General features: G+C 33.3%; 2 protein-coding genes across 3 annotated transcripts in view; one reads left to right on the top strand and one right to left on the bottom strand.

Moving 5' to 3' along the window:
- Positions 1–1,121: 1,121 nt before the first annotated feature.
- On the bottom strand, positions 1,122–17,714 carry LOC126778489 (protein FAM98A). 2 transcript variants are annotated; one of them, XM_050502101.1, is made up of 10 exons: positions 17,482–17,714; positions 15,724–15,956; positions 15,199–15,338; positions 14,650–14,785; positions 14,276–14,430; positions 13,512–13,712; positions 12,948–13,034; positions 12,431–12,609; positions 2,185–2,408; positions 1,122–1,947 (listed from the first exon to the last, which is right to left on the bottom strand). In XM_050502101.1, the coding sequence occupies exons 1-10, from the start codon at positions 17,517–17,519 to the stop codon at positions 1,847–1,849; spliced, it is 1,494 nt and encodes a 497-aa protein (XP_050358058.1). In that variant the 5' UTR covers positions 17,520–17,714; the 3' UTR covers positions 1,122–1,846. The 2 variants fall into 2 exon arrangements, with proteins under 2 accessions (XP_050358058.1, XP_050358059.1); XM_050502102.1 differs by having other exon boundaries at positions 1,122–1,944; positions 17,482–17,712.
- Positions 17,715–22,109: 4,395 nt separating this feature from the next.
- The window catches only part of LOC126778420 (serine-rich adhesin for platelets-like), a 69,712-nt gene continuing 67,888 nt past the window's right edge, over positions 22,110–23,933 (top strand). The window contains exon 1 of the mRNA XM_050501924.1: positions 22,110–22,499. Coding sequence (XP_050357881.1) covers positions 22,316–22,499 — 184 coding nt within the window. The 5' untranslated portion in view covers positions 22,110–22,315. The remainder of the gene's footprint in view (positions 22,500–23,933) is intronic.

Genomic DNA, 23,933 nt, shown 5'->3' with positions numbered 1-23,933 from the left:
TGAGCGTCTGGGATAAAGCTAATCTACAATAATACATCTATTTTTAACAAAATCATTTTATTTATGAAATTTTAACATTCGGCTATAACAGGTAAAAAATATTTAGTCTAATATGCTACATATTTTCTAGATTTGACATTATTGCGTTAAGAATTTTAACAACCAATTTGTTTGTAGTACAAAACACAGACCTATTAAAAATCGTGAAAAAAAAAAAATTGAAGAACAAATAAAAATAACACAATCGATATAAGTATTTATTTAAATAAGCAAAACACATGTTAAGACAAGATTATCTCATATATATAAAAATCTAGCTGTCGACATAGTTTATGATAATGTTAAAACAATATCTATAAATAGTTGAACACCGTTTGTATTTAAAAAAACAACTCAATAGTACTATTAAGAGGAAATTATATAACTTTCAATACAATAGTTTTAAAGTCAGCGCTTTATTCAAAAGCGATCCATGTACATAAATAAGTATAATTAAACACACACTCAACAGAGTAGAGCCAGCTATGCAGGAGTTATGCGCATGTATAATGTATACACAGTCGAATTATACAAATAATATATAATTATAACATAATGTTACATGAACAATATTGCACGGTTCAAAAAATATTATATAATATCCAGAATTAATAAGCTGTTACTGGGAAATTTTCGACTGAAAATGCCAATAGGTTGGGCTGATAAAAAAGATTTGAACCCAGGACCACAGATTCTGCGACCTTATAAGTTGACTGTTTTAAAAATACTACCTAATGATTTAAGTCTATAGAATTATTGTACAGTAACTTTAGGGCAATGTTTTGATATTAAATCTATATATGACACACATTGATTTAATCACAATTTATGCTATACATACATAGACTTGAAATTTTAGAGGGGACAAAAATTAAAAAAAAGAGGTACTTTCTGAAATTTTGTTTTATAGTTTATAGACATACAATTTTCTTCAGATGAAGCCGCGACATTTAGTGTTTATATAAAACTAAGTTTATTTAATAGAATTTAATTTTAATGTAACGCGAAGTTAGCAACGAGGCAACATAGATGTAAATTGTTAATATAGGAAAACTGTCTTAACTCGAATAAAAAATATCGACAGTTACTATTAGGTTTCTTGTACAAAAAGCCGGAAACGTACCGGCGCTGGCCTCACCCTTCCTGTCCAGCAAACTTCACAGGTGCATTTCGTAAGTAAATATCAATTTACTTATAGTAGGGCTTTGTTCAAGTGCGTCAGGGCCAAGCAGCAATACACTGAGTATCGTGTTTAAAGGGTGAGTGAGCCAGTATAATAAGAGAAATAACATCCGAGTTCTCAAAATTAGTGGCGCATTGGCGTGGTACTTAAGATCATACGGCTCGTCCATCTATTATATAAATAAATAATAACTTATTATGAGAAATTGTTTATGTCGCACTCAATAATTTAATGTAAGAAAGGAAGAGGTGATATCGGGTAAGATTACAGTTATGCGTGTTTTTCTATTCAATAGCGTTGACATTAACTGAGGTTTGTATGGAATTCCGATTATTATCGCTAGATGGCGCTGTTTTCATTCTGTACTACTAAATCCAACCTAATAAGTTGCGGTCCGGCACCGACTTAATGTACAGAAAGTTTAGAATACTAACAATTATTAGGTTAATGTATAATGATAAGATGTCATATGTCGCTGAGTTCATCAGTAACAGCCTGTAAATGTCCCACTGCTGGGCTAAGGCCTCCTCTCCCTTTTTTGAGGAGAAGGTTCATATCTAGTTGTTAATTTAATGTTATAAAATTGTGTTTACAGAATTGAATGTTATAAAGTATGAGTAAATGTTAGCGTCTCCCTCTGTAGCCGCCTCTGCGGTTATCGCGGTCATCGTGATCGTTCTGGTAGCGTTGGTTGCTGTGGTAGCCCTTGTTGTAACCCCCTCCTGCTGGACAAATATCTCGTTAGAAATGAGGATAAATTGTAAATGATTTCTTCCCTTTCTGTCATTATTAATTTGACATTCGAAGGAAGACACAGCATTGTTTAACTAATCACCCGCTAAATATTTTTTATCAGTGAACCTACCTAAATACATACATAGAACAAAAAATGTTTAAAGCATTGAAAATCATATATGTTTTCCTATCTATCAATAATGATTACGATCAAACAATCAGCTCACCTTGAGTTGAATAACCTTGATTATAACCCCCACTACTGTCATAACCCTGATTGTAGTTCTGATTAAAGCCGTGCCCCTGGTTGTAACCCCGGTTCTGGTTACCATGATTATAATCCTGGTTGTAGTGAGACTGTTGCTGGTAGCCTTGGTTGTAACCGCCGGGGGGCACTTCGTATGTTTGGTAGTTCCGCTGGGTCTGGTTCATTCCGGGACTCATTTGAGGTCTGTAGAAAATGAAACATGTGAAAGACACCATGAATAAAGAAATAGGCGAACACGACTAGTAGATGTGAAACATAGGATATTTTAAATAAAGAAATTTATCTATAATAATATTATAAAGACGTTAAGTTTAATAATAATAATCCCACCGACGTATCTTTACGTTGCCGACGTGGTGGGGCTTGTGCGCTTCAATGATTCTTAGGGCTATGCCAATAGAGCTACTCATGTTGGATTGGCCTAAGATGAGAAGACAGACCAAGAGAGATACAACCCAAGCCAAGGTGGAACAGCGTACGCCGAGGGCTCCATGGCTAAGGGGCTGCTTAGTCGTTAGTATGCGAACTTTAGAGACAAGGGGACCTCTAATTTAATTTACCCTTATCACAGTGAATGCAGGGCTCTGCTGTGATTGACTTTTATGTCCCTAGCTACTCGTGGGAATAATATGATAACTAGGTCTAAAACTAAAAAATATATACAGGCGAACGAGCCATCGTTAGAAGAAGAGTCCACGCAGACTTCTAACTCATCCTCCAAATCTTTATTCCCATCAATACCCTCTTCATCACCAATTTTGTATGCATCTTCACCAAATTCATCATCAACCGGTGCTCAACTGGCGGATGTTGCACAGGAGACAAATTTTGTCAGTGAACCTGTGCCCACCACCAGTGGCGTAAAAAAACGTAAAAAATGGAGTATGGAAATGAATAAGTTCATCCTACGTACCTACCTATATCTTACAAATATAGAATCAGACACAAATTCATATCTTTCTTCATTACATATAAAATTTATAGATAAATATCCACATATGGAAGTAAGCAGACAGAGAATTGGTGACCAACGTAGAGCTATTATACAAAAGAAATTATTATCACAAGAAACCATTGATCAGATTTACGATGAAGTTAGAACAGAATTGCAAGTAATCCAAACTCAGATACAACAAAACGCCACAAATCCTAAAACATCCCTTAACACACTAACAGGAAAACGTATGAAATGGACAAATGAATGCAATGAAGCAATTATTAGGATTTATTTCAAAATAACACAATTAGAGACTAATAAGACCGCTTATAGAAAACGTTTGTATGAATTATCATTCGTTCGTTCGTAGTACTTGTGTAAACATCAGTTTGTACCTGTGTCGATTAAAATTAATAAAATAAAATAGTTCTAATAGCTTTTAGTGCAAAATCTGCAATTGACTATAGCGCCTATAATTAGTTTAACCATAATTCATATCAATCGTGTCCAAAAAGTGCAGTTTTTTACCTAAAACTATACTCCTAAGTTGCTGTTATTAAGTGCTAGTGGAACAAAGTTATTTTACACCACCCACTTAGCACTGATAATTATTTGTTGCTAAGCTTAAGTACTCTACTGATCAACATTTTCGACCTCCATACCATCTGCACAAATAGCAGCGCGGTAGTAAAAGTGACTGTAATTCAAAGACATCGAGGGGTACCAAGATCAAATCCTGAATACACCGAGCTTTTTTTTTTTTTTTTTTCTTCTATTTATTTATTTTTATAAGTATGGTTGTGTGCTACACATGTAACAATAATTTACTTGTAACTCAGAAGAGAGTTAAATGTTCAAATACATCATGTAACCGTCATTTTCATGCGGACTGTATTAAGTTCAATGAGGCACAATCGAGCCGAGCTAAATGGGTTTGCCCAATATGTCAAGGGCCGAAATCAAAAACAGGGAATAAAAGCTCTCCTTCCGATCATGGCAAGAGTATTAAAGAATCTGAAATAGATTCACCAGTTTCCTTAGTAAGTAACATAGACTCCCAAGATGCTATTCTTCAAGAAATTCGAAATCTTCGTAGAGAAATGAATGAAAAATTTGAATACCAACAATTAAGCCTAAACGATTTCAATACGAAATTAAGTGAGATTCGCGGTGAAGTGCGAGATTTAAACTCCAAATTTTCTATAATGCGAAAGGAGTTAGATCAAGTAACTAATACAGTGCAGTTTTTATCTGATAATTTTGACGAACAACAACTCATTAACGATCGTTACAAAACAGATATCTCTCAATTAAAAACAGAAAGCACATCTCTACGTGCGCAACTTAGCAAAGTCGCCAGCCTTATGGAACAGCTTGAGCAACGTGCTCGAGACTGTAATATTGAAATACAGTGTGTTCCGGAGCATAAGTCTGAAAACCTGCTTACTATTGTGAAACAACTCACTAGAGTCGTTTCGTGTGACATAGATGATAGTGATATTAAAGAATTCCATCGCGTTGCTAAGGTTGATTCTGACTCGAAGCGCTCTCGCAATATCATAGTCAAATTAACCAGCCCGCGCGTCCGTGATACTATACTTGCAGCGGTAAAAATTTTCAACAAAAAGAATGAAAACAACAAACTCAATTCGACTCATTTAGGCATCGCGGGTGATAAGCAATCAATATACGTCAGTGAACATTTGTCCCCAACGAACAAGAAACTTCATGCAGCCACGAGACTCGTCGCAAAAGAGAAGAAATACGAGTTTGTCTGGATCCGAAATAGCCGCATTTATATTCGTAAAAATAAGCATTCACCTGCAATTTTAATAAGAAATAACGATTTTTTAAATAGTCTAAAGTAATTTTTTGGTTATATTATTGTGCTTATTTCTTTTTTGTTTATTTTTTCTACCTGAGTAAGCATTTATTGTGTTTTTTAGTTTTAAAATTCAATATTAAATTTTTTTATCAAAATGTGAGGGGCCTGCGGACCAAGACTGAGGACCTCTATTTATCTGTTCTCTGTTGTGATTATGATGTCATTATTCTTACGGAAACTTGGCTGAATGATACAATATTTGATCATGAATTATTTGACACTCGATATTCAGTATTTAGGCGCGATCGTAGTACAACTTCATCTTATTTGAAAGATGGTGGTGGTGTTGTAATTGCCATACACAAAAAGTTTGAGAGTCTGAGAAAAATCACTTGGGAATCTGTATGTGAAGATCTTTGGGTTTCATTTAAAATAGGTCAAAGTACTCAAATTAATATTTGTGGTGTCTATATTCCACCTCCAGTAAAGGAGTTGGAACTTAATTACTTTCTTAAAAATACTGCACAAGTTATTAACTCTAATACAGATGACGGCACAATAAACGTGGTGATTGGGGATTTCAATTTGAGCAATATTGTCTGGGAATATAGCACTTACAGTCGTAGTCTAATACCTGTACGTACAAACAATAATGTGGATTCTTTATTTATTGACACAATATTTTTTTGCAACCTACATCAATGCAACTCAATTTCTAATAATAACGATAGAATTCTCGACCTAGTACTTAGCTCACATCCATCTTTTCTTACGGTATCTGAAGAAAAACCCTTAGTTCCGCTTGATTGTCATCACCCAGCCTTATTAATAGACCTACAGTATTCTACTCAAAAACACTATCTTAAAAGTAACACTGAACCTAAATATAATTTTGCTTTTTGCGACTATAATACTGTTATTGAGGAACTTTCAAAGATTGATTGGGCACATTTATGGAAAAATTGTGGCTCTGTAGATGAAATGATAGAAGTTTTTTATGAAACTTTACTAAATGCTATTTACAAAAATACCCCAAAATCCAAACCCCGTGATGGCAAGCATCCCATATGGTATTCACGTTCTCTAATACGTACTCTTAAGGAAAAATCAAAATATCATAAAGTATTCAAGAAGTATAAAAATCCTATGGATAAATACACTTATGATCTCCTAAGAGATCGCTCAAACGAAATGATATTTGAATGCTATGATTTCTTCAAAAAAAATATATCAGACCATATTCGTAACAACCCTACATACTTTTGGAAATATTTTAAAGACAGAAAATGCAATTCTAAGTCGATTCCCAATCAAATGATATTAAATGATAGAAAAGCTACAGGAGGACAGGAAATATGTAATCTTTTTTCCTATAATTTTCAGTCGATCTATGATACCACACATAAGTTACCACCTTTCAACCCAAAATATTTAACTAGTATTAAATGTACTAATAACACATACGCCAAATGTTCTGTAACAGACCATGAGGTTAAAACACAGCTTCTATCCTTAAATTGCAATAAAGGGGCGGGACCCGATCTAATACCACCTATATTTATTAAAAATTGTGCTAAAGTTTTAGTTAACCCTCTTACAACTATATATAATAAATCACTTCAATCGGGAATATTCCCAGCTAAATGGAAAGTTGCTTATATAACACCAATTCATAAGTCTGGAGACATTAATAATATAACGAATAACAGACCAATATCCATACTATCTACTTTTGGGAAAGTTTTTGAGTCACTAATTCAAAAAAAGATGTATTCTCATTTAAAACCTTACTTTGATTCATACTAGCATGGCTTTTGTCCACATAAATCCACAACATCTAATCTAGTTAGTTACATATCTGATATTTCTGAAGCTGTGGATAAGAATAATGAGGTACATGCTATATATCTGGATTTTAAAAAAGCGTTCGACTTAGTCCACCACGACATTCTTTTAACCAAATTGGAATGTATGGGTATTCATGGTTCCTTGTTACGTTGGTGTGAGTCATACTTAAAGAATCGATCCCAATTAGTTGCCATGAAAGGTTTTAAATCTCTCGAATGTAATATACCCTCTGGTGTACCGCAAGGGTCACACCTAGGACCTTTGTTTTTCCTTGTTTTCATTAATGATGTTGGAAAAGTACTTAAATCCAAATATCAAATATACGCAGATGATTTAAAAATATACAGGGAAATTAAATCACCAGAGGATATAGAAATCCTGCAAAGTGACATCGACAACCTTGTTTGTTGGTGTCTTGCAAATCGTATGACTCTAAATAAGGATAAATGTGTTCATATTACATTTAGTAGAAAACGAAAACCACTAAAACACACTTACTACATCGACGGTACGCCCCTTACGGAGTCAACGAGTGTAAGGGATCTCGGGGTGATAATAGATAACACCTTAAGCTTTAGAGATCACATTGATTACATCATATCAAAAGCCTCGCAAGTATCTGGTCTGGTGTTAAGATTAATGAAAATCTTTAAAGATCCAAGCTTGACAATATTAGTTTTCAATAGTATAATAAGGAGTATCCTAGAATATTGTTCAGTTGCTTGGAGTCCTGGGTATGAGGTGCACTCTGATAGAATAGAACGTGTACAAAAACGTTTTCTATATTACTTAGCGTACACAGATCTAAATGCTAAGAATTTTAACTCTTACGATGCACGCCTAATTAATTATAAAGTGCAAACTCTTAAATATAGAAGAGAAGCTGCTGACTTTCTTTTTTTATACAAATTATTGCACGGATATATTGATGCACCTGATCTACTTGCTAAAATTAGTTTCTACATTCCGCGTCAAGGTAGCCGTTTACAAAATCGTAAAATATTTAGCCTACCTGATGTCAAATCAAATCTTGGTCAACATTCGCCAATTTACCGTATTTGCTCGCTTGCGAATTGTAGTCGTCAACACCTAGATGTCTTTAGTGAATCTGTTGGTTCTCTTAAGAATAAACTTAAAACAAAATCACATTAGTTTATGTAATAATTAAATAATTAACTAGTTAGTAATTGCACAAGTACTGTTCTTGTTAAATATGTTTTTTTAAAGCATGCTAGGTTTACATCCAGAAGACTGCAACTTATTAACACTCTGTTTAGCGTAGATTTTATTTTGTATGCACTAGTTGTAAGTCAGTTTTGTAAACTTAAATAAAAAAAAAAAAAAAAAAAAAAAGTTCATAAACTTATACCCAGAGTTTACACACATTACAGAGCAAAGATTAGCGGATCAACGAAGGGCAATAATAAATAATAAATATATTAAACAAGATAGATTAACACTGATTAAACAACAAGTAGCAGATGAATTACATTATACACTCACACTAACGGAAGACACAGATAATGAACATTTACAAACAACAGAACAAAGTAATATTACACACTACGATGCAATCAAATCTAATTCAGAAACAAACTCACAAGCTAGGAAAATGCAAAACACTACAGTTACATGCACTGATTCCGTTACATCAACCCCTATCGATGAACAAAACATAGAAAGTATCACCCACGATCATGATATGACCTTAGAAGTAAACACTGAAATAGAGAACACATTCGTTCATGCTCTAGAACATTTTTGTGATACTGAACCAACTAGCAGACCATACATTCCTAAACAAAGGACTTCTAAAAAGTTTTCATTAATAATGAAATACATAGATACAATGATACTGACAAAATTTGTAAACACTGATACTGATTTTATCACTCTACAGACAATAATTTACTGTGCAGCATGGACAGCAGCTAAATGTAATGGGACAAAAATGACATTCTTAACACAAAACAACCATCAAAACAAATCATACAGAAAACCTAGCTGGCAAAGAAGATTAGAAAATAAAATAAGGAAGTTGCGAGTCAATATAGGCAGGTTAACACAATTTATTAGAAGAAATAGAAACCGAAAACTAGTAGCTGCAGTAGAACTCATAAAGACACAATATCAATCACACGCACAATATGAAAATACAAACACGCATATAGAACACTTCTTAGATACCTTAAAACAGAAACTCAATGCAGCAGCTAGTAGACTTAAGAGATATTTGCCGTGTACTGCCCGTAAAATAGAAAACAAAACATTTGCTAACAATGAAAAAATCTTCTATAGAAATTTATTATCTAACTGCAAAGATAATGAGCAAAATCTAGAAATACCTCCCCCTGAAATATTTCGACAATTCTGGGCTAAGACATGGGAAAACCCCATAGAACATAATGAACATGCAGACTTGGTTAACGAAATAACTACACATATTCCAGAGATGGAGTTCAACTTCATACCAATAGAAACATTTATAGATGTCATCAAACGAATGCACAATTGAAAATCCCCAGGCTCAGACAATATTCACAACTATTGGTACAAGAAATTTAGTAGCATACACTCACACATACATAAGTACTTAAATACATTCATTCAATCACCACATTTACTACCGAAATATATAACACATTGAATCACATACTTAGTACCTAAAGATAAACATGATACCACAAATCCAGATAAATACCGACCAATAACTTGCTTACAAACCATATATAAAATTTTATCAGCTTGCATAAGTGAAGAAATAAACAAACATTTAACTAAACATAATATATTAGCCGAACAGCAAAAGGGGTGTAGAAAAAATAGCCAAGGTTGTAAGGAGCAGCTTACTTTTGATGCAATCATTTTAAGTAGTGCGGTAAAATCAAAAACAGATATCCATACTATGTTTATTGATTATCAAAAAGCCTTTGATTCAGTCCCGCATAGCTGGTTATTGTATGTCTTAAAATTGTATAAAATAAACCCAACCCTCATATCATTTCTTCAAAATTCGATGCAAAACTGGCAAACTGTATTAAAAATAAAACAATCGTCCATGAAATCTCTAACTACTGAACCAATTCGTATCCAACGAGGAATTTTTCAAGGAGACGCTCTGAGCCCCCTCTGGTTTTGCTTGGCCTTAAATCCTCTTTCACTCTTGTTAAATAAAACCAATACTGGATTCACACTTTACGGTAATAACACCCAATATAACTTATCACACCTCATGTACATGGACGATATAAAACTTTACTCCACTGACAAAAACACGCTGCTTGAGTTAGCAAGCATTACGGAACAGTTCTCCCAAGATATTCATATGAAATTCGGTGTCGACAAGTGCAAAATTCTGTCAATCTCGAAAGGAAAAATCCTTAATAATAGCTACACACTCGAAACTGGTGAACAAATTGAACCAATGGATGAAAAAAGCACATATAAATACCTTGGTTTTAAACAATCTAGGCAAATACTACAAACTACGACAAAACAAGAACTGCTTACAAAATTCTCGCACCGATTAAATCTCGTATTAAAGACACACCTTAACTCTAAAAACACAATAAAAGCTATTAACACATTTGCCATACCCTTACTTACGTACTCTTTCGGAATAATACAATGGTCAAAAAGTGACATAAAAAAATTGCAGCGTACTATAAACACTCACTTCACTAAATATAGGAAACATCATCCAAAATCTTGTATTCAAAGGCTCACACTACCACGCAAAGAAGGAGGAAGGGGATTAATAGACATACACAATTTACACAATAAGCAGATACTCTCACTCAGAGCATACTTCCATGATAAATCCGAACACTCACCTCTACATAGACACGCAACAGAAATAGACAAAAAGCTTACACCATTAAACCTACATGACAAAAACACTCAAGTAAATGAACATATCATCAGTACACAACAACAAATGTTGGCATGGGCTGAAAAAACACTGCATGGGTGGCACCGAGCCTATTTGAACCAACCTCACGTCGACAAAGAGAAGTCGAACGAATGGCTCAAACGAGGTGAACTGTTCCCTGAGACCGAAGGTTTTATGCTCGCCATTCAAGACCAAATAATAGCAACTCGTAACTATAGAAAGTACGTAATGAAGGATCATAATCAACCTACTGACTTATGTAGACACTGTAACGCAGCCTCTGAAACTATTCAACACATAACGGGGGCTTGCAAATCTCTCGCACAGACCGATTATAAGCATCGACATGATCAAGTGGCTGCAATCATACACCAACATCTAGCATACAAATATAAACTTATAACAGAAATGAATCCATATTACAAATATAAACCGGAAAGTGTATTAGACAACAGAAACCACAAAATCTACTGGGATAGAACAATAATAACTGACAAAACTATCTGTTATAATAGACCAGATATTACCGTCCATGATAAAATCAATAGAATCGTTTATCTTATCGATATAGCCGTTCCTAATTCACATAACATACAAACCACAATATCTGAAAAGTTAAATAAATATCAAGATCTCGCCATAGAAATTAAAACGCAATGGAAAGCACAAACAGTACACATAGTCCCAATAGTACTATCATCCACAGGTATCGTGCCAAAATCCTTGACACAAAGTCTGAACACCTTACAAATGCCAACATATGTCCTCCATATAATTCAAAAAGCCGTAATCCTTAACACCTGCCGTATCACCCGAAAGTTTATATCATCATCCACTTTATCATCAACGTTTTTAATTTAAGCAACACTCCTTAACGCTTGGCTGCAGCCCGCGTTTTAGGTTTAAACCCTTCGAAAGAAGAGAAACTTTAAAAGTTAAATAGAAATAATAATAATAATATCCTGGGACATTTTTCACACACGGCCATCTGATCCCAAATTAAGCTTGTACAAAGCTTGTGCTATGGAAACCAGACAACTGATATACTACACATACTTTTCTTTTGTAAATACATACTTATATAGATAATTACACCCAGACTCAAGACAAACAGACATGTTCATGAACACAAATGTCTGTCCTGGGTGGGAATCGAACCCACAAGCTTCGGCGTGAAAGGCAAGTATCTACCAACTACGCCAACCGGCTCGTCAAAGTCAAGTTTGTGAGGTTGTAGGGGGTAATCTCTGGATCTACTGAACCAATTCTGAAAATTCTTTTACCGATAGAAATCCACATTATTTGTAAGTGTCATAGGCTATATATTAATCCGAAAAATTAAAAAAAATTTAATAAATTTTCGCCCAACGAGACTTTTGGCAGTCAGAAAATAAATCATAGCACTAACCGAACCACAATAATAATTTCATCACAAGTAAAAATGTTTACCGTCCAACGAAGTGGCCACGGGTCAGCTAGTATTTATATAAAGAAAAAAGATAAGTTTCAATCCATAATTAAGACATAGATTATACAAGATCTCGGCCAATGATATGTAAACGTCAATTCAATGTCCAGGTTGTTTATTAGTCTTTACTTTGTCTATTTGTCGTAAATATAGTATTGTTTGAATGAAATTATGGAATTAGTCACTTTTTGGCGTCAATTTTAAATTGCAAGGCTACGAAGGAAGGTGATTGTACCTCTGATCACCGGATTGGTTATATCCTCCTTGAACACGTCCTCCTCGACCACCGCCTCGGGAAGTTCCCCAGCGCTGCTGGCCGTCGCCACCACGACCGCCACCGCGACCACCGCCGCGTCCCCTATCTCCGCCACCTACACCCCCCGGCGCTCCACCTCCGCCTCCACGACCACCACGCTTGGAAATTACAGGCAAACATATTATCAGCATAGGTTTTATTTCATTTGAAGTAAAATTTTAAATGAAAAAAGATCAAAATATGAAGCCAATCATAACTTAAGACTGATTCATGAAACTGCATATTTATATATTTATGAAAAAAACATTGCTAAAACTTGTTATTATTTACATATAACAATTTACGAAACTTACCAAAAGAATTATGCTTAGAACACAAATATAAATAAAACGCCTCTTTTTGCGTCCAGGGTTAAAAAGAAAGAATTGACTACACGAGACGCACAATCATAAATTGCGAATTGCAGCCACATGCGATTAGAATAGAAGTTCAATACCTGCGGGCCCGCGGACCTCTGTTGCCAGGAAGGCATTTCCGGTGGAGGAGGCTGTTGTTCATTGGGACGTCCTCCCCTATCAGGAACCTAGAAATATAAAATTATATTACATTAAAATACGTAGGCGGATGGGCAAACCAAATTGTAAGTGGGTACCACTACTCATAGACATTGGCACGGTAAGAAATAATAACCATCTTTTTCATCGCCAAATAGCCATCAACCTTGGCGACTAAGATGTTATTTCTTTAGTGCCCTCTAGTTTTACCAGCACACTTCAAAATGGAACACATCAATACAAATCATTGTTGTTTGGTGGTGGTATATATGACAAAGCCTTACCACCAAGTACAATGTATATGTACACATTAGTATATTCCAGAAATTAGCATGTACCATAACAGCCTGTGAATGTTCCACTGCTGGGCTGAAGGCCTCCTATCCCTTTTTGAAGAGAAGGTTTGGAGCTTATTCCACCACGCAGCTCCAATGCGGTGAAATGGAAAATTAGCATGTAAAATAATAAAATGGTACGTTTTTAAGTCATAAAAAGTTACAGCTTACTCTTCCTATGAGAACTTTGTTAACATCACTCATTGTGTTCTTCCTGACGCTCGCACTGGATGTCTTCTCGACTTGTAACAGCGTTGTTCTCGCTGCCAGGAAGTCTGACAACTTGACATCAGGTTTGACTTTCAAATGTTCCCTCTTCGGTCTATATGTTGACTGGATGCTGTCTCTCTTCGCTTTTAAACGATCAGACCACTGAAATTGTAAAGTTATTATATAATTTTTATGTTGTCTATGACAATAGAATAAAGATATAAAAAAACTGTTGTCTATTCCAATAGCAAAAATAAGTAAACAACTTTGACCTTAAATTGGACATACAGGATTTTTCCAGAATCTAGATTATTTATCTATGGTATTAATAAAATAATAAAACTTTGGTAGTAACATTTAAGTGGATAAATATTATAAATAAAGATATATACAAGAAATATTGTAGTGCATAATAGGAGGGGCAGCCTAGGCATCTTTCATAATTGTTACCCATTTATTGTTACTATTTGATTTGTCTTTTCTGAAGGAACTAGAAAAATCTACCTAAACAGTACAGTTCAGAACAAGTACTCATAAAACTCAGTCCCATTTAATCCTAATTAATCAATACTTCTTAGTTAAAAATATGTCTGTTAATGTTAATTTTAATTGGCGTTCTTTAATTAACATAGCAGAGGTATTAGCAAATCACATGGGACATGAAAAATGTATATAATATACAAATCTTTACTTCTGCCGTTGGAATATATTGTACAAAAAATTACCTCGAAACTTTGTATAGTGCACTCCAATCTTGTTATTAGTGTTTCTCTTCTCAATCTATATTCTTCATACATCTCTTTGAATGTTGTGTCTAATTGTTTCCAATCATTTTCTGATATCGACTTATTGTATAATGGTTTACCGACTAGTTGATCACCTAAAGAGAAGTTTATACAATTGGTATGTGAGTTATCAACATTTCACGGGTCAGTAATGAAGTTCTTACAGAATAGTACAGCTGAGCCAGATGAAACAAGCTAATTTTTAATCTATACAAAAACTACATATATAGAACTCAATTAAAAAAAAAGCAATGAACATATGGCGTTTTATTATATTTAATTAGTCATTTAAATTTAAAAAAAAAATAACATACCTTCTTTTTGTATGGTGTCCTTCAATTTTGCTTCTAACTTTGAAAATAATATCTCAGGCGTTATATTTGGCGGGGGCTTGTTGAATTTCAACGTTATTAAGATATCTTTAAGGTCCTTAGCAGTTGGTGATTCTTGCTGAAAACAAATAAAACTAATTATTACATACTAGCTACCCGTCTTCGCAGGGACAGAAACATAATCTACATAAAATGTTTATATCGTGATACATATAACTCTAATGGTTTAAAACCTTCCTCATGAATCACTCTGGACACTAGTGTCCAAACCATATAATAATAATAATATCCTGGGACATTATTCACACACAGCCATCTGATCCCAGATATAAAAATCCTTTTGGTAGTTTTTGAGTTCATCGTGTTGAATGACTGGAAAGAATTCAGACACAGAATCAATGGCTTTACGTGCTCTCCGAGGCACCGCTGTAAAGGCAATTTTTCAACAGAATTTTATGGTTCGACCTGGGGTTTGCACCTAGGACCCCAGGCAACGAGGCATTTGAAACTAATATAATTATTGTATAATACCATAACAATTTCCATTCCAGAAGCAGGCTTATCCTTCTGACCGTCCACACTGATCATCCTTGCTGCCATCAATTCTGATATTAAATAGTCTAGAAGTAGAATTTTATCTTCTTTACTCTGTAGACGGGAAGACATGTGACCTGTGAAATTAAGAGAATTGCCTTGTGAACAATCCACGGTCAAGTTTTTGTCATTCCTACTGAAATAATAATAATAAAAATTTGTAGTTACAGGCTGTCATCACTCATCACATTTTTCTACAGCAAAACAACAATACATAGTATTGTTGTGTTAAAGTTTAAGGGTGGGTGAGCCAGTGTAACTATGAGGGGGAAATATAACATATTAGTTCCGAAGATTAGTTTGGGGAATGGTGATGTAAGGAATAGTTAATATTTCATACGACACCAATTTGTATGGGCGGAAGTGAACTTACCCTCAGGTGAACCATTGCTCATCTATCTACCTATGTTGTTAAAAAAAGGAGTTAACTAAGGAGTACCTTAATAAAGTTAAAAGTCTCACCTGTTACCAATTTCTTGTATGGACAACCAAGTTCCTTTAAAAAAGAACTCAATTCAAGTAAGAAAGAACTCGATTCATCTGTATTATTCATCATATTAACTGTCTCTTCTAGTTTACATAGCTTCTTAAGCTCTTCAGCTAAGATGTGGACCAGTTTAGTGTATTCAAGAGATTTTGCTCCCCCGTCTAGGGCTTTGGAGAATGCAATTTCTTCTGAGAGAGGACCTTCGTAGCTATAAAAAGAAAAAATACTTTATGTTAAAAGGTAAATGATAATTTCGGTTTTGTCAGTACTGCAGATTCTGAAATGCTGATTAAAGTCATATTAACTAATTGGTCTTTAAAAAACATTCATGAGTCCTCTTAAAGAGCCACCATCGACTGCGTAGATAATATAATTAATAAAAAATAAAATGTCTAATCTACGTGTGTGTGTGTGTGTGTGATTGGTATGTGTTTGGTATCAATAAAACCTAGATATCATTTTAACTATATTAAAATTGTTCTTACACATTTAGGAATTTAAATTCTTTATTCAGGATTTATCTATTCTTTAATTTGCTATCTTAGCACAATCAAAAATATTTTAATTGATGAAACAACTTCCAGTTCTTCATGCATAATGACTTATTTAATGCAAATATTATATTATTATAAATGCATTTTAAGAGTTAGGTTAGTGTGGGTTGTATATTTTAGTAAAGATTCCTATTCCTGTACTTTATTAGAAGCATTCATATATAAATTACTAGTTATTAGGGGATAGGGGGTAATAGGTGTAAATAAATAGCCTGTGGCCTTTGCGTTCAAGCTTGTTTCATACCAAATATTATTAAATTTTGTTCAGTACTTTAACCGTGAAAGAGTTTCTTTCGCATTTATAATATTAGTAGATTCTATATGTGGATGAATTAATAGCATTACTATTATCATTATCTTATACTGATAAAAATAGTAAGTGATTCGGTAGAATTAAAGCTATGACAAACTTATATCACTTAAAACTATATTACGTAGGCTACTTTTTATCCCAAATGAGAGGTAAACACTAGTAATATAAAGATTGCAATCTAGAATACTAATGTACCAACTTATAGACTAACTCTGTTACCAGTCTGTTTTATCAAATAAGCAACAAAATGAAAAATAGGATTGAATATGATAATAAATCTGGGAGCCCATTTGGTTTTATGTTACTCTTTATATCTTACATTAAAATATTAAATATATATCGCTTTTTATTTTAGGATAATAAGTGTTCACAAATAAAAAGTTTTTACTGGCACATTAGTTTCATAATGCCATGTCATACATTCTTGCCTTGAGATCTATTGATTTTTTCCCTACATTAAGATTAGTTACGTCTTAATATTATAAATATATATTATTAAATATGTAAAATTACGTATGCCATATTGTAAATCTTTTTTTGACATTAAATTTATCAGTAAACAATAATACTTATGTTAGAACACAACTAGCATAATTACGCCATATATTTAGTAATATTTTAAAGATTGATTACAAAGTAAATTAGTTGTTTATTAACAATAGGTATAAAAATCCTTAGTAAAAAAAAAATTATCTAAATTATTCACGCAGGTAAACCGGCGACGGTCATTAGTGGTATTTAGTGAATAAAATAACCTTTAAGAATTAATAGGAGCAGTAACTCAGACATTACTAATTAATTAAAAATAATATAGCTTCAAGATTTTGTGATAATTACTAAAAATATTAACCTTATGTTTCACTTACCCCAAATCATTGAGTGAGTCTAAGATGTCGTTTTCCATGATTATTCAATTGTTATTGCTCGTTAACAGTAAAACTAAGCTTAGTAGACTAAATAAACTATTTCATAACAAATGTAAATCTCACTGAATTTTCTTAAATGAAACTAAATTAATACAAATTTTAGTAAGCGCACAGCGGAAAAACGAAGAATGCGACGAATGGTCCAGTCCACCATAAACTTGTCAAGTTGTCAGTGGCCGGTGGGTCGACAGTCGACACTCGACAGTTCTTCGGAGTAATTCAGGGGTGCCATTACACAACGTAATTATTACCATATTTATATATAGTTTAAGGTTCATATTCTATTAAGGAGAAATATCATCTATGGTTGAGAAGTATTGCCAACCTGTATCGAAAAGTATCTTTTAGTGTCGTAGCAGTTGGTAGTCGTGTTATGAGCAGCTATCTTTATTTTCTATGACATTTGAATTTGACAAGCACTCTTTTAAATTGCAATATTAATCTGTTTTATTATAATGGAGAAAGAGAAGCGATATCACAATTGCAGGAAATTTGCGACTTGTGGCATATAAAAGGTACCCAAGGCTAATATAGTAGTAGTATGAGTGAAACACCGTACTTATTTATATACTTAACTCTATTTATCATAAATTATCACAAGTTCACAACAGGCAAAACTTAATTACTTACTAATATTAGCAAACAATATTACGATTTTTTCGAGTAACATGAAATAAATATAGTGCTGTCTATAAATGCAGATGTATTGATAATCCCAACCGAGATTATTAATACCGTAACTATATATTATTAAAATAAATTGATTTTTTTATAGTAAGGTAAAAGTAGCAATAGTAACAGCCTGTGAATGTCCCACTGCTGGGCTAAAGCCTTCTCTCCCTTTTTGAGGAGAAGGTATAGAGCTTATTCCTCCACGCTGCTCTAATGCAGGTTGGTGGAATACACATGTGGCAGAATTTCAGTGAAATTAGACACATGCAGGTCAAATTTCACTTTATATATGTTAGTGTCAATTTCTTTGATTGATTTTTTTTTGTTATCTACTAACAGATATCCAGGCATTTGTCTCCAACCACTATTGAATCTGCAAGCCCTTCTGTAATTTTACAAACGAACACATCATCGTCAATAATCCATCCTCAACAAACCACAATTCAAGATCTAGAATTTCATATAATACAGCCTAGCTAACCACAGCCACATCCTTTCAAACACAATATTTGGAGTATTCATGTAATAAAAATAATTAATACAAATTTTAAAAAGAGAGCATATTAATAGAGAAAGGAAAGCAGATCAGATCCATGCAATTACAGTTAAGTACATGGAAGAAATCCACCAAATAGTAATACAAATTTTAAAAGAGAAGCTAGAGGCCAAAGCCAGGACAGATTTAGCACACAGACTGAAGACACTGTGAATTCTTATATTAGTATTTTTAGTAGGAAAAAAAAATCGCTGATATTTCAGTCCAGTCATGCAGTCTGCACTTATTTTTTTTTTAATATTTATAATATAATATATTTATTTAATGACATTGTTGATTTGTAAGGTTAAATTAAATAATATTATTGTAAAAAAATATTATTATTGCCTACATAATTTTTAATCAAGGTTTACTACTACAAGTAAAATTTAAATTGAAATATATATAGATAGTCCGCATCCATCCCGAACCTGCCAACTTTTTTAAATCAATGATGGATGCGGACTGCCCAAGATCGGGATGGTTGGCGTTCTATGGGGGAGGCTTTCGTCCAGCAGTGGACGGCAAAAGGCTGAAAAAAAAAAAAAAAATATATATATATATAGATGGTTAATTAGTAATCGTGCAGTAGATTGGGTATTGGTCTTAAGCTTTGCAAAAACATCAACCGAGCCCCCAATATTATTTTGATAATTGTCTTGGAGTCCTTCATGTTCATAAGCCTCCTCCGTAAGACTTTCGTCTTTTGTTAGTGTCCTATCATTTAATCCATGTGTATAATATATTATACAATAAGGCACATGCTACTATAATACTGGACACTGTAGTGAGCTTATTTTCCAGCACTCTGGTTAAGCAAGAGGGTTCTGTTGCCCTTGCCCAAATGTTCTCTTCATAATATTTCTAGTTCTAGCAAGCACATTTGAAATATGCGGCTATCATGGGTGCTCTCAGGCCACTGCGCCACATCCATAAATTTTCCAGAAGGTCCAACCACTGCCTGAAATTATTTGTAAAGCAATTAATATAATTACTACCTACTGCATATAATTTTACAGCTTATCAAACTATGCTACTCACTTGAGCATTAATAGAAAAATAGGATTTTCTATTTCTGTATGCTTCATGTTGCTATACTCCTGGCGTATCAACTATTCTAACAAGAGTGTAGTCAATATAGCTAGCTGAGAACATTGTTGATTACGCGAGGTAATAGCTTTGACATATTGGTTGATTAGTTGGTTTGTCACTGCGGGTTAGATAACATGAAATAATAATAAATATATAAAAATAAATTAAGAGGTGCTTGCCCGGGTTTGAACCCACGTTCATCGGTTAAGATTCACGCGTTCTTAAAGTGGGCCATCTCGACTTAATCTCAACGTGAATGTCGTTCTGTGATACCTTACAGGGCCTTAGTTTGACATTTTTCAGGTAATTTTGACAAATAATTATTTGACGGTTAAATTTAACTGATGTTCTAGTCCTTCCCGGACTATCAATGTCACGCCGATATATATTATGTATAAGGTTACATATTATATATAATAAATTACATGTCAATTAATATACATTTACGGAGTTTCTAGGAAATTCAATTTAAAGCTATGGATGGAATTGCAAAAACTTTTTGCATATATTATCTCCGGGGATCCGAGGAATCCAGAAAAAAATATACAACCTCCGTTTTAATCAGTCTTATATCAAAGTTCCTAGAACATACAGGCAGTTTATAAATAAACGAAATAAACCATGTTACGTAATGTAGATGGTATCACAACAAACATGGTGGATAGTTACAAAATGAAAATGTATGTACATGTGTAGTGATGTGTGTCTGTGTGAGTGTGTTTAAGATACCTGCGCGCGCGCATTTACAGGTGATCGTGTACGTTTCAACGGTATAACAATATACATACAAAATGTTATTTATAATATTTTAAATTAAATAATGTGCTGTGTATATAAATGTATTTAAAAATACATTTTGAATAAATTAATTAAATAATTATACATATGTAAAAAGTAGACCGACATATAAATAAGTCACTTATTCATTCTCTTACTTTTATAATAAAAATAAGTTTAAACAGTTTTAAAATAATGTAAACATATTTAAATGAATACCATTCAAAATAAGTAAAAAAAAATAGTACCTACTTAACTCAAATTTTAAACCAATGGAAACCACTATAAGACTAATATATTTTTAAATTATCGTCAAATATTTCCTCGGAACAGTTCGTTCTCCTATTCTCTCGATAAAAGCGACCGAAAATAAACTAAAAAAAACCTTGTTTTATAATTTCGAGACAATATACGACCATGGATATAACGGAAGGCCGGAATCAAAGAAAAAAAAAAAACAAAAACATCCATAGTCAAAGGACGAGGAAATAAACAAAAACCTTTTAAAACAAATTAACAAAAGTTTTTATTTTACTGTTTAGTCATTCAATATCTTCGGCGACAAATCGAATAAAGAAAGTTTAAGCATTGATATAGAAAATTAGTATTATTATTGGACTGGTTAGTAGAGACAATCCTTACGAAACTTTTGCAACGTAAACGATCAATAAAAACGAATTTTCTGCGAATCCTATCCATTATACATGTATTTCATCAATTCACACGTACGTAGTCGGGACGGGCAACTAGTATGCGAATGTTTTATTGTTCGTATATTTGTTTCTCAATTACACTAAAACTGATAAACAGATTCAAATGTAAAAATCTAAATAATTCCTCATCAAATAGGAATTTATGAGCGCTTATCAATATCATGTTACAGGATTGTATTTTAATGTAATGATAAAAGTTTGGAATATAGATTCTTCTGAGTAGAACTGACGAGAAACTCATATACAAGTAAAAAACTTGACTGTCACTTAGTGCGACTGTCTCTTTTTATCACCTGTAGTTGAATGGTCACCATCGCCTATAGATTGGCGTTGTAAGAAATATTAACTATTACTTACAACGTCAATGCTCCACCAACCTTGGGAACTAAGATGTAATGCCTGTAGTTACACTACACACATCACATTAGTTATACATCCTTCAAACCGGAGCACGTAAATACTGAGTATTACTGTTTGGTGGTGTATATGTGATGAGAGGGTTGTATCTACACAGACGGGCTTGCACAAAGCCCTACCAAGTATAATAATAATACTATTTTATTTATTTCAAATTACATACAATAAAAACTACTACACATAATAATTAAATATCTACGAAAGGTTTGGATAACAAGCTATTTGAAAATAAAATGTTTAAAAAAATATTTATTATTTTGCTAGAACCTATTGCCGCTTCAACGGTCACCATACCGAAGCCCAAACATGTTTTCCACACACGCCTCGTCTGTCCCACAATCACAGTCAATTCACGAAGCCACCGAACCACTACGTAACGAATGCGCCATAGTCGACCGCGCGGGCTGACGCGGCGCACGCACCAACTCTGTCGCCCCTAAAACTTGTCGTTAACTTTCAAAATTCGAAGTTTAAATTTTAGTAATGTGATTGTTTTTTTTTTTAATTTTCGTAAAACCTTCGTGCCATAATAGTGATGTTCCACTGTGTTATTTAAGGAGATAAAAAAATGGGTGTTCTTTTAAAGTTTTTTCTTGTGACGGTCGTTTTGCCGTGTGTTTTCGGGCAAGCACAAGAGGAATGTTTTGGCGCGGGCAGCGTAGCCGGGGCTGCGATAGGTGCTTTTATAGCAGCATTTATTTTAATCGGTGCAGCATATTACTTGAGAAAATTGTATTGGAAATCCCGCAAAGGTAAGATGTCTGTTATTATGTTATTATTATGCCGCTTTTTGCTCGAAACGCCCGCGGCTCGGACGCTCAAACTTCGGGACTACTTACCAACGTAGCTTAAACTTAAATGTCGTAAGAAGCAATGACCTTTTTCAATTATATTAAAACATCCATGCGAATCATTATTCACTGATTAATAAATAATTATACTTTTTTATGAAACGTCTTAACATTAGCCTGTGATGTATATTAATTTATATAAAAATAAAAAATCTTATAAAGTCTTAATTTATAATTTAAAATATTCTCCAAAGTACAGCCGTAAGAGCTCCTAAGATATTTCATTTACTTTGACAGGCGACCACTTCTTCACGACGACTTCTATACCTGATCGCATAAGCTGATGTCATTTCACTATGAGATAATAATTTTCTTGCATTGTTAATTTTTTGTTTTAATTTTGTGTTTATAAAATGTACTTATAATAAATATATTTTATCTTTTAAGTTAGAATAAAAACTCTCAATTATTCATATATCTTATGATCCTTATCAAATAACAATACATACTTTACATAATATTTTTCACACGATATTTACCTCTTAATAAACATTTGAAACTAAGCTCTAACAAATATTTTATAATTGTTTTGATCAGTTAAGCAGTGCTGTGTCTTCTTCTTTCGAATCTCAAATCAATGATGACAGAAAGAGAGAAATCAGTGTTAGACTACACCAGCGGGTATAAGTGTTGATTATAGCTGCGATTACATTCAAAACTTCCATACACGTAGTTAATACTACACATACCAAAAACAACTGATATTTATTTAATTTCGAACCTTATAGAAATGGTTATACGAGATATTTTCCTTAGAAGGGATGAAACGCGTAGTGTTTTGTTTCATTTTTAGATTTGTCACATTGCAATAAGGTTGTTTTTACCTTGTTATTAATTAAATGTAAGATCAGGTTTAAAACGAAGTGCTAACATAATATTTTTGCACCTTAGCGATAGCGACAGATAATAAAGCAAAACTTTCTATGATTTCTCTCATACAATTATCGCTTTGGCTTATTATTGAAATGTAAGCTTTATACATAACGAGTAATATATATATATATATTATTAATAACAACGTTCTTGTGTTTAGTTTAAAATGTATTGAATATACACTTCGTAGATTTTGATAATAAATAAGCGAGTGTAACGTTTCTATGTTGAATCAACAATGTTGTCTATGACTCAAAATTTTACATTTTAAGTCGCTTATTTTTTGTTGTTTTATTAAAAGTAGTGGTTGCCCAGTTGTCTAAATTCGACTATAAACATTATTAAGAAAATTAGAGAGAAACTATGTATTTGCATGTTTCGAACCTTATTTTACAATTATATTTTTATTGATAGTTAATAACCACTAAAAAAAACACATACACATGAAAAAAAGGTAATGAA

This window comes from Nymphalis io, chromosome 26 (genome assembly GCF_905147045.1).
Source record: "Nymphalis io chromosome 26, ilAglIoxx1.1, whole genome shotgun sequence".
NCBI lineage: Eukaryota > Metazoa > Arthropoda > Insecta > Lepidoptera > Nymphalidae > Nymphalis > Nymphalis io.
Note: the sequence above shows the minus strand (reverse complement) of the source record. Positions and strands in the feature narration are given on the sequence as shown.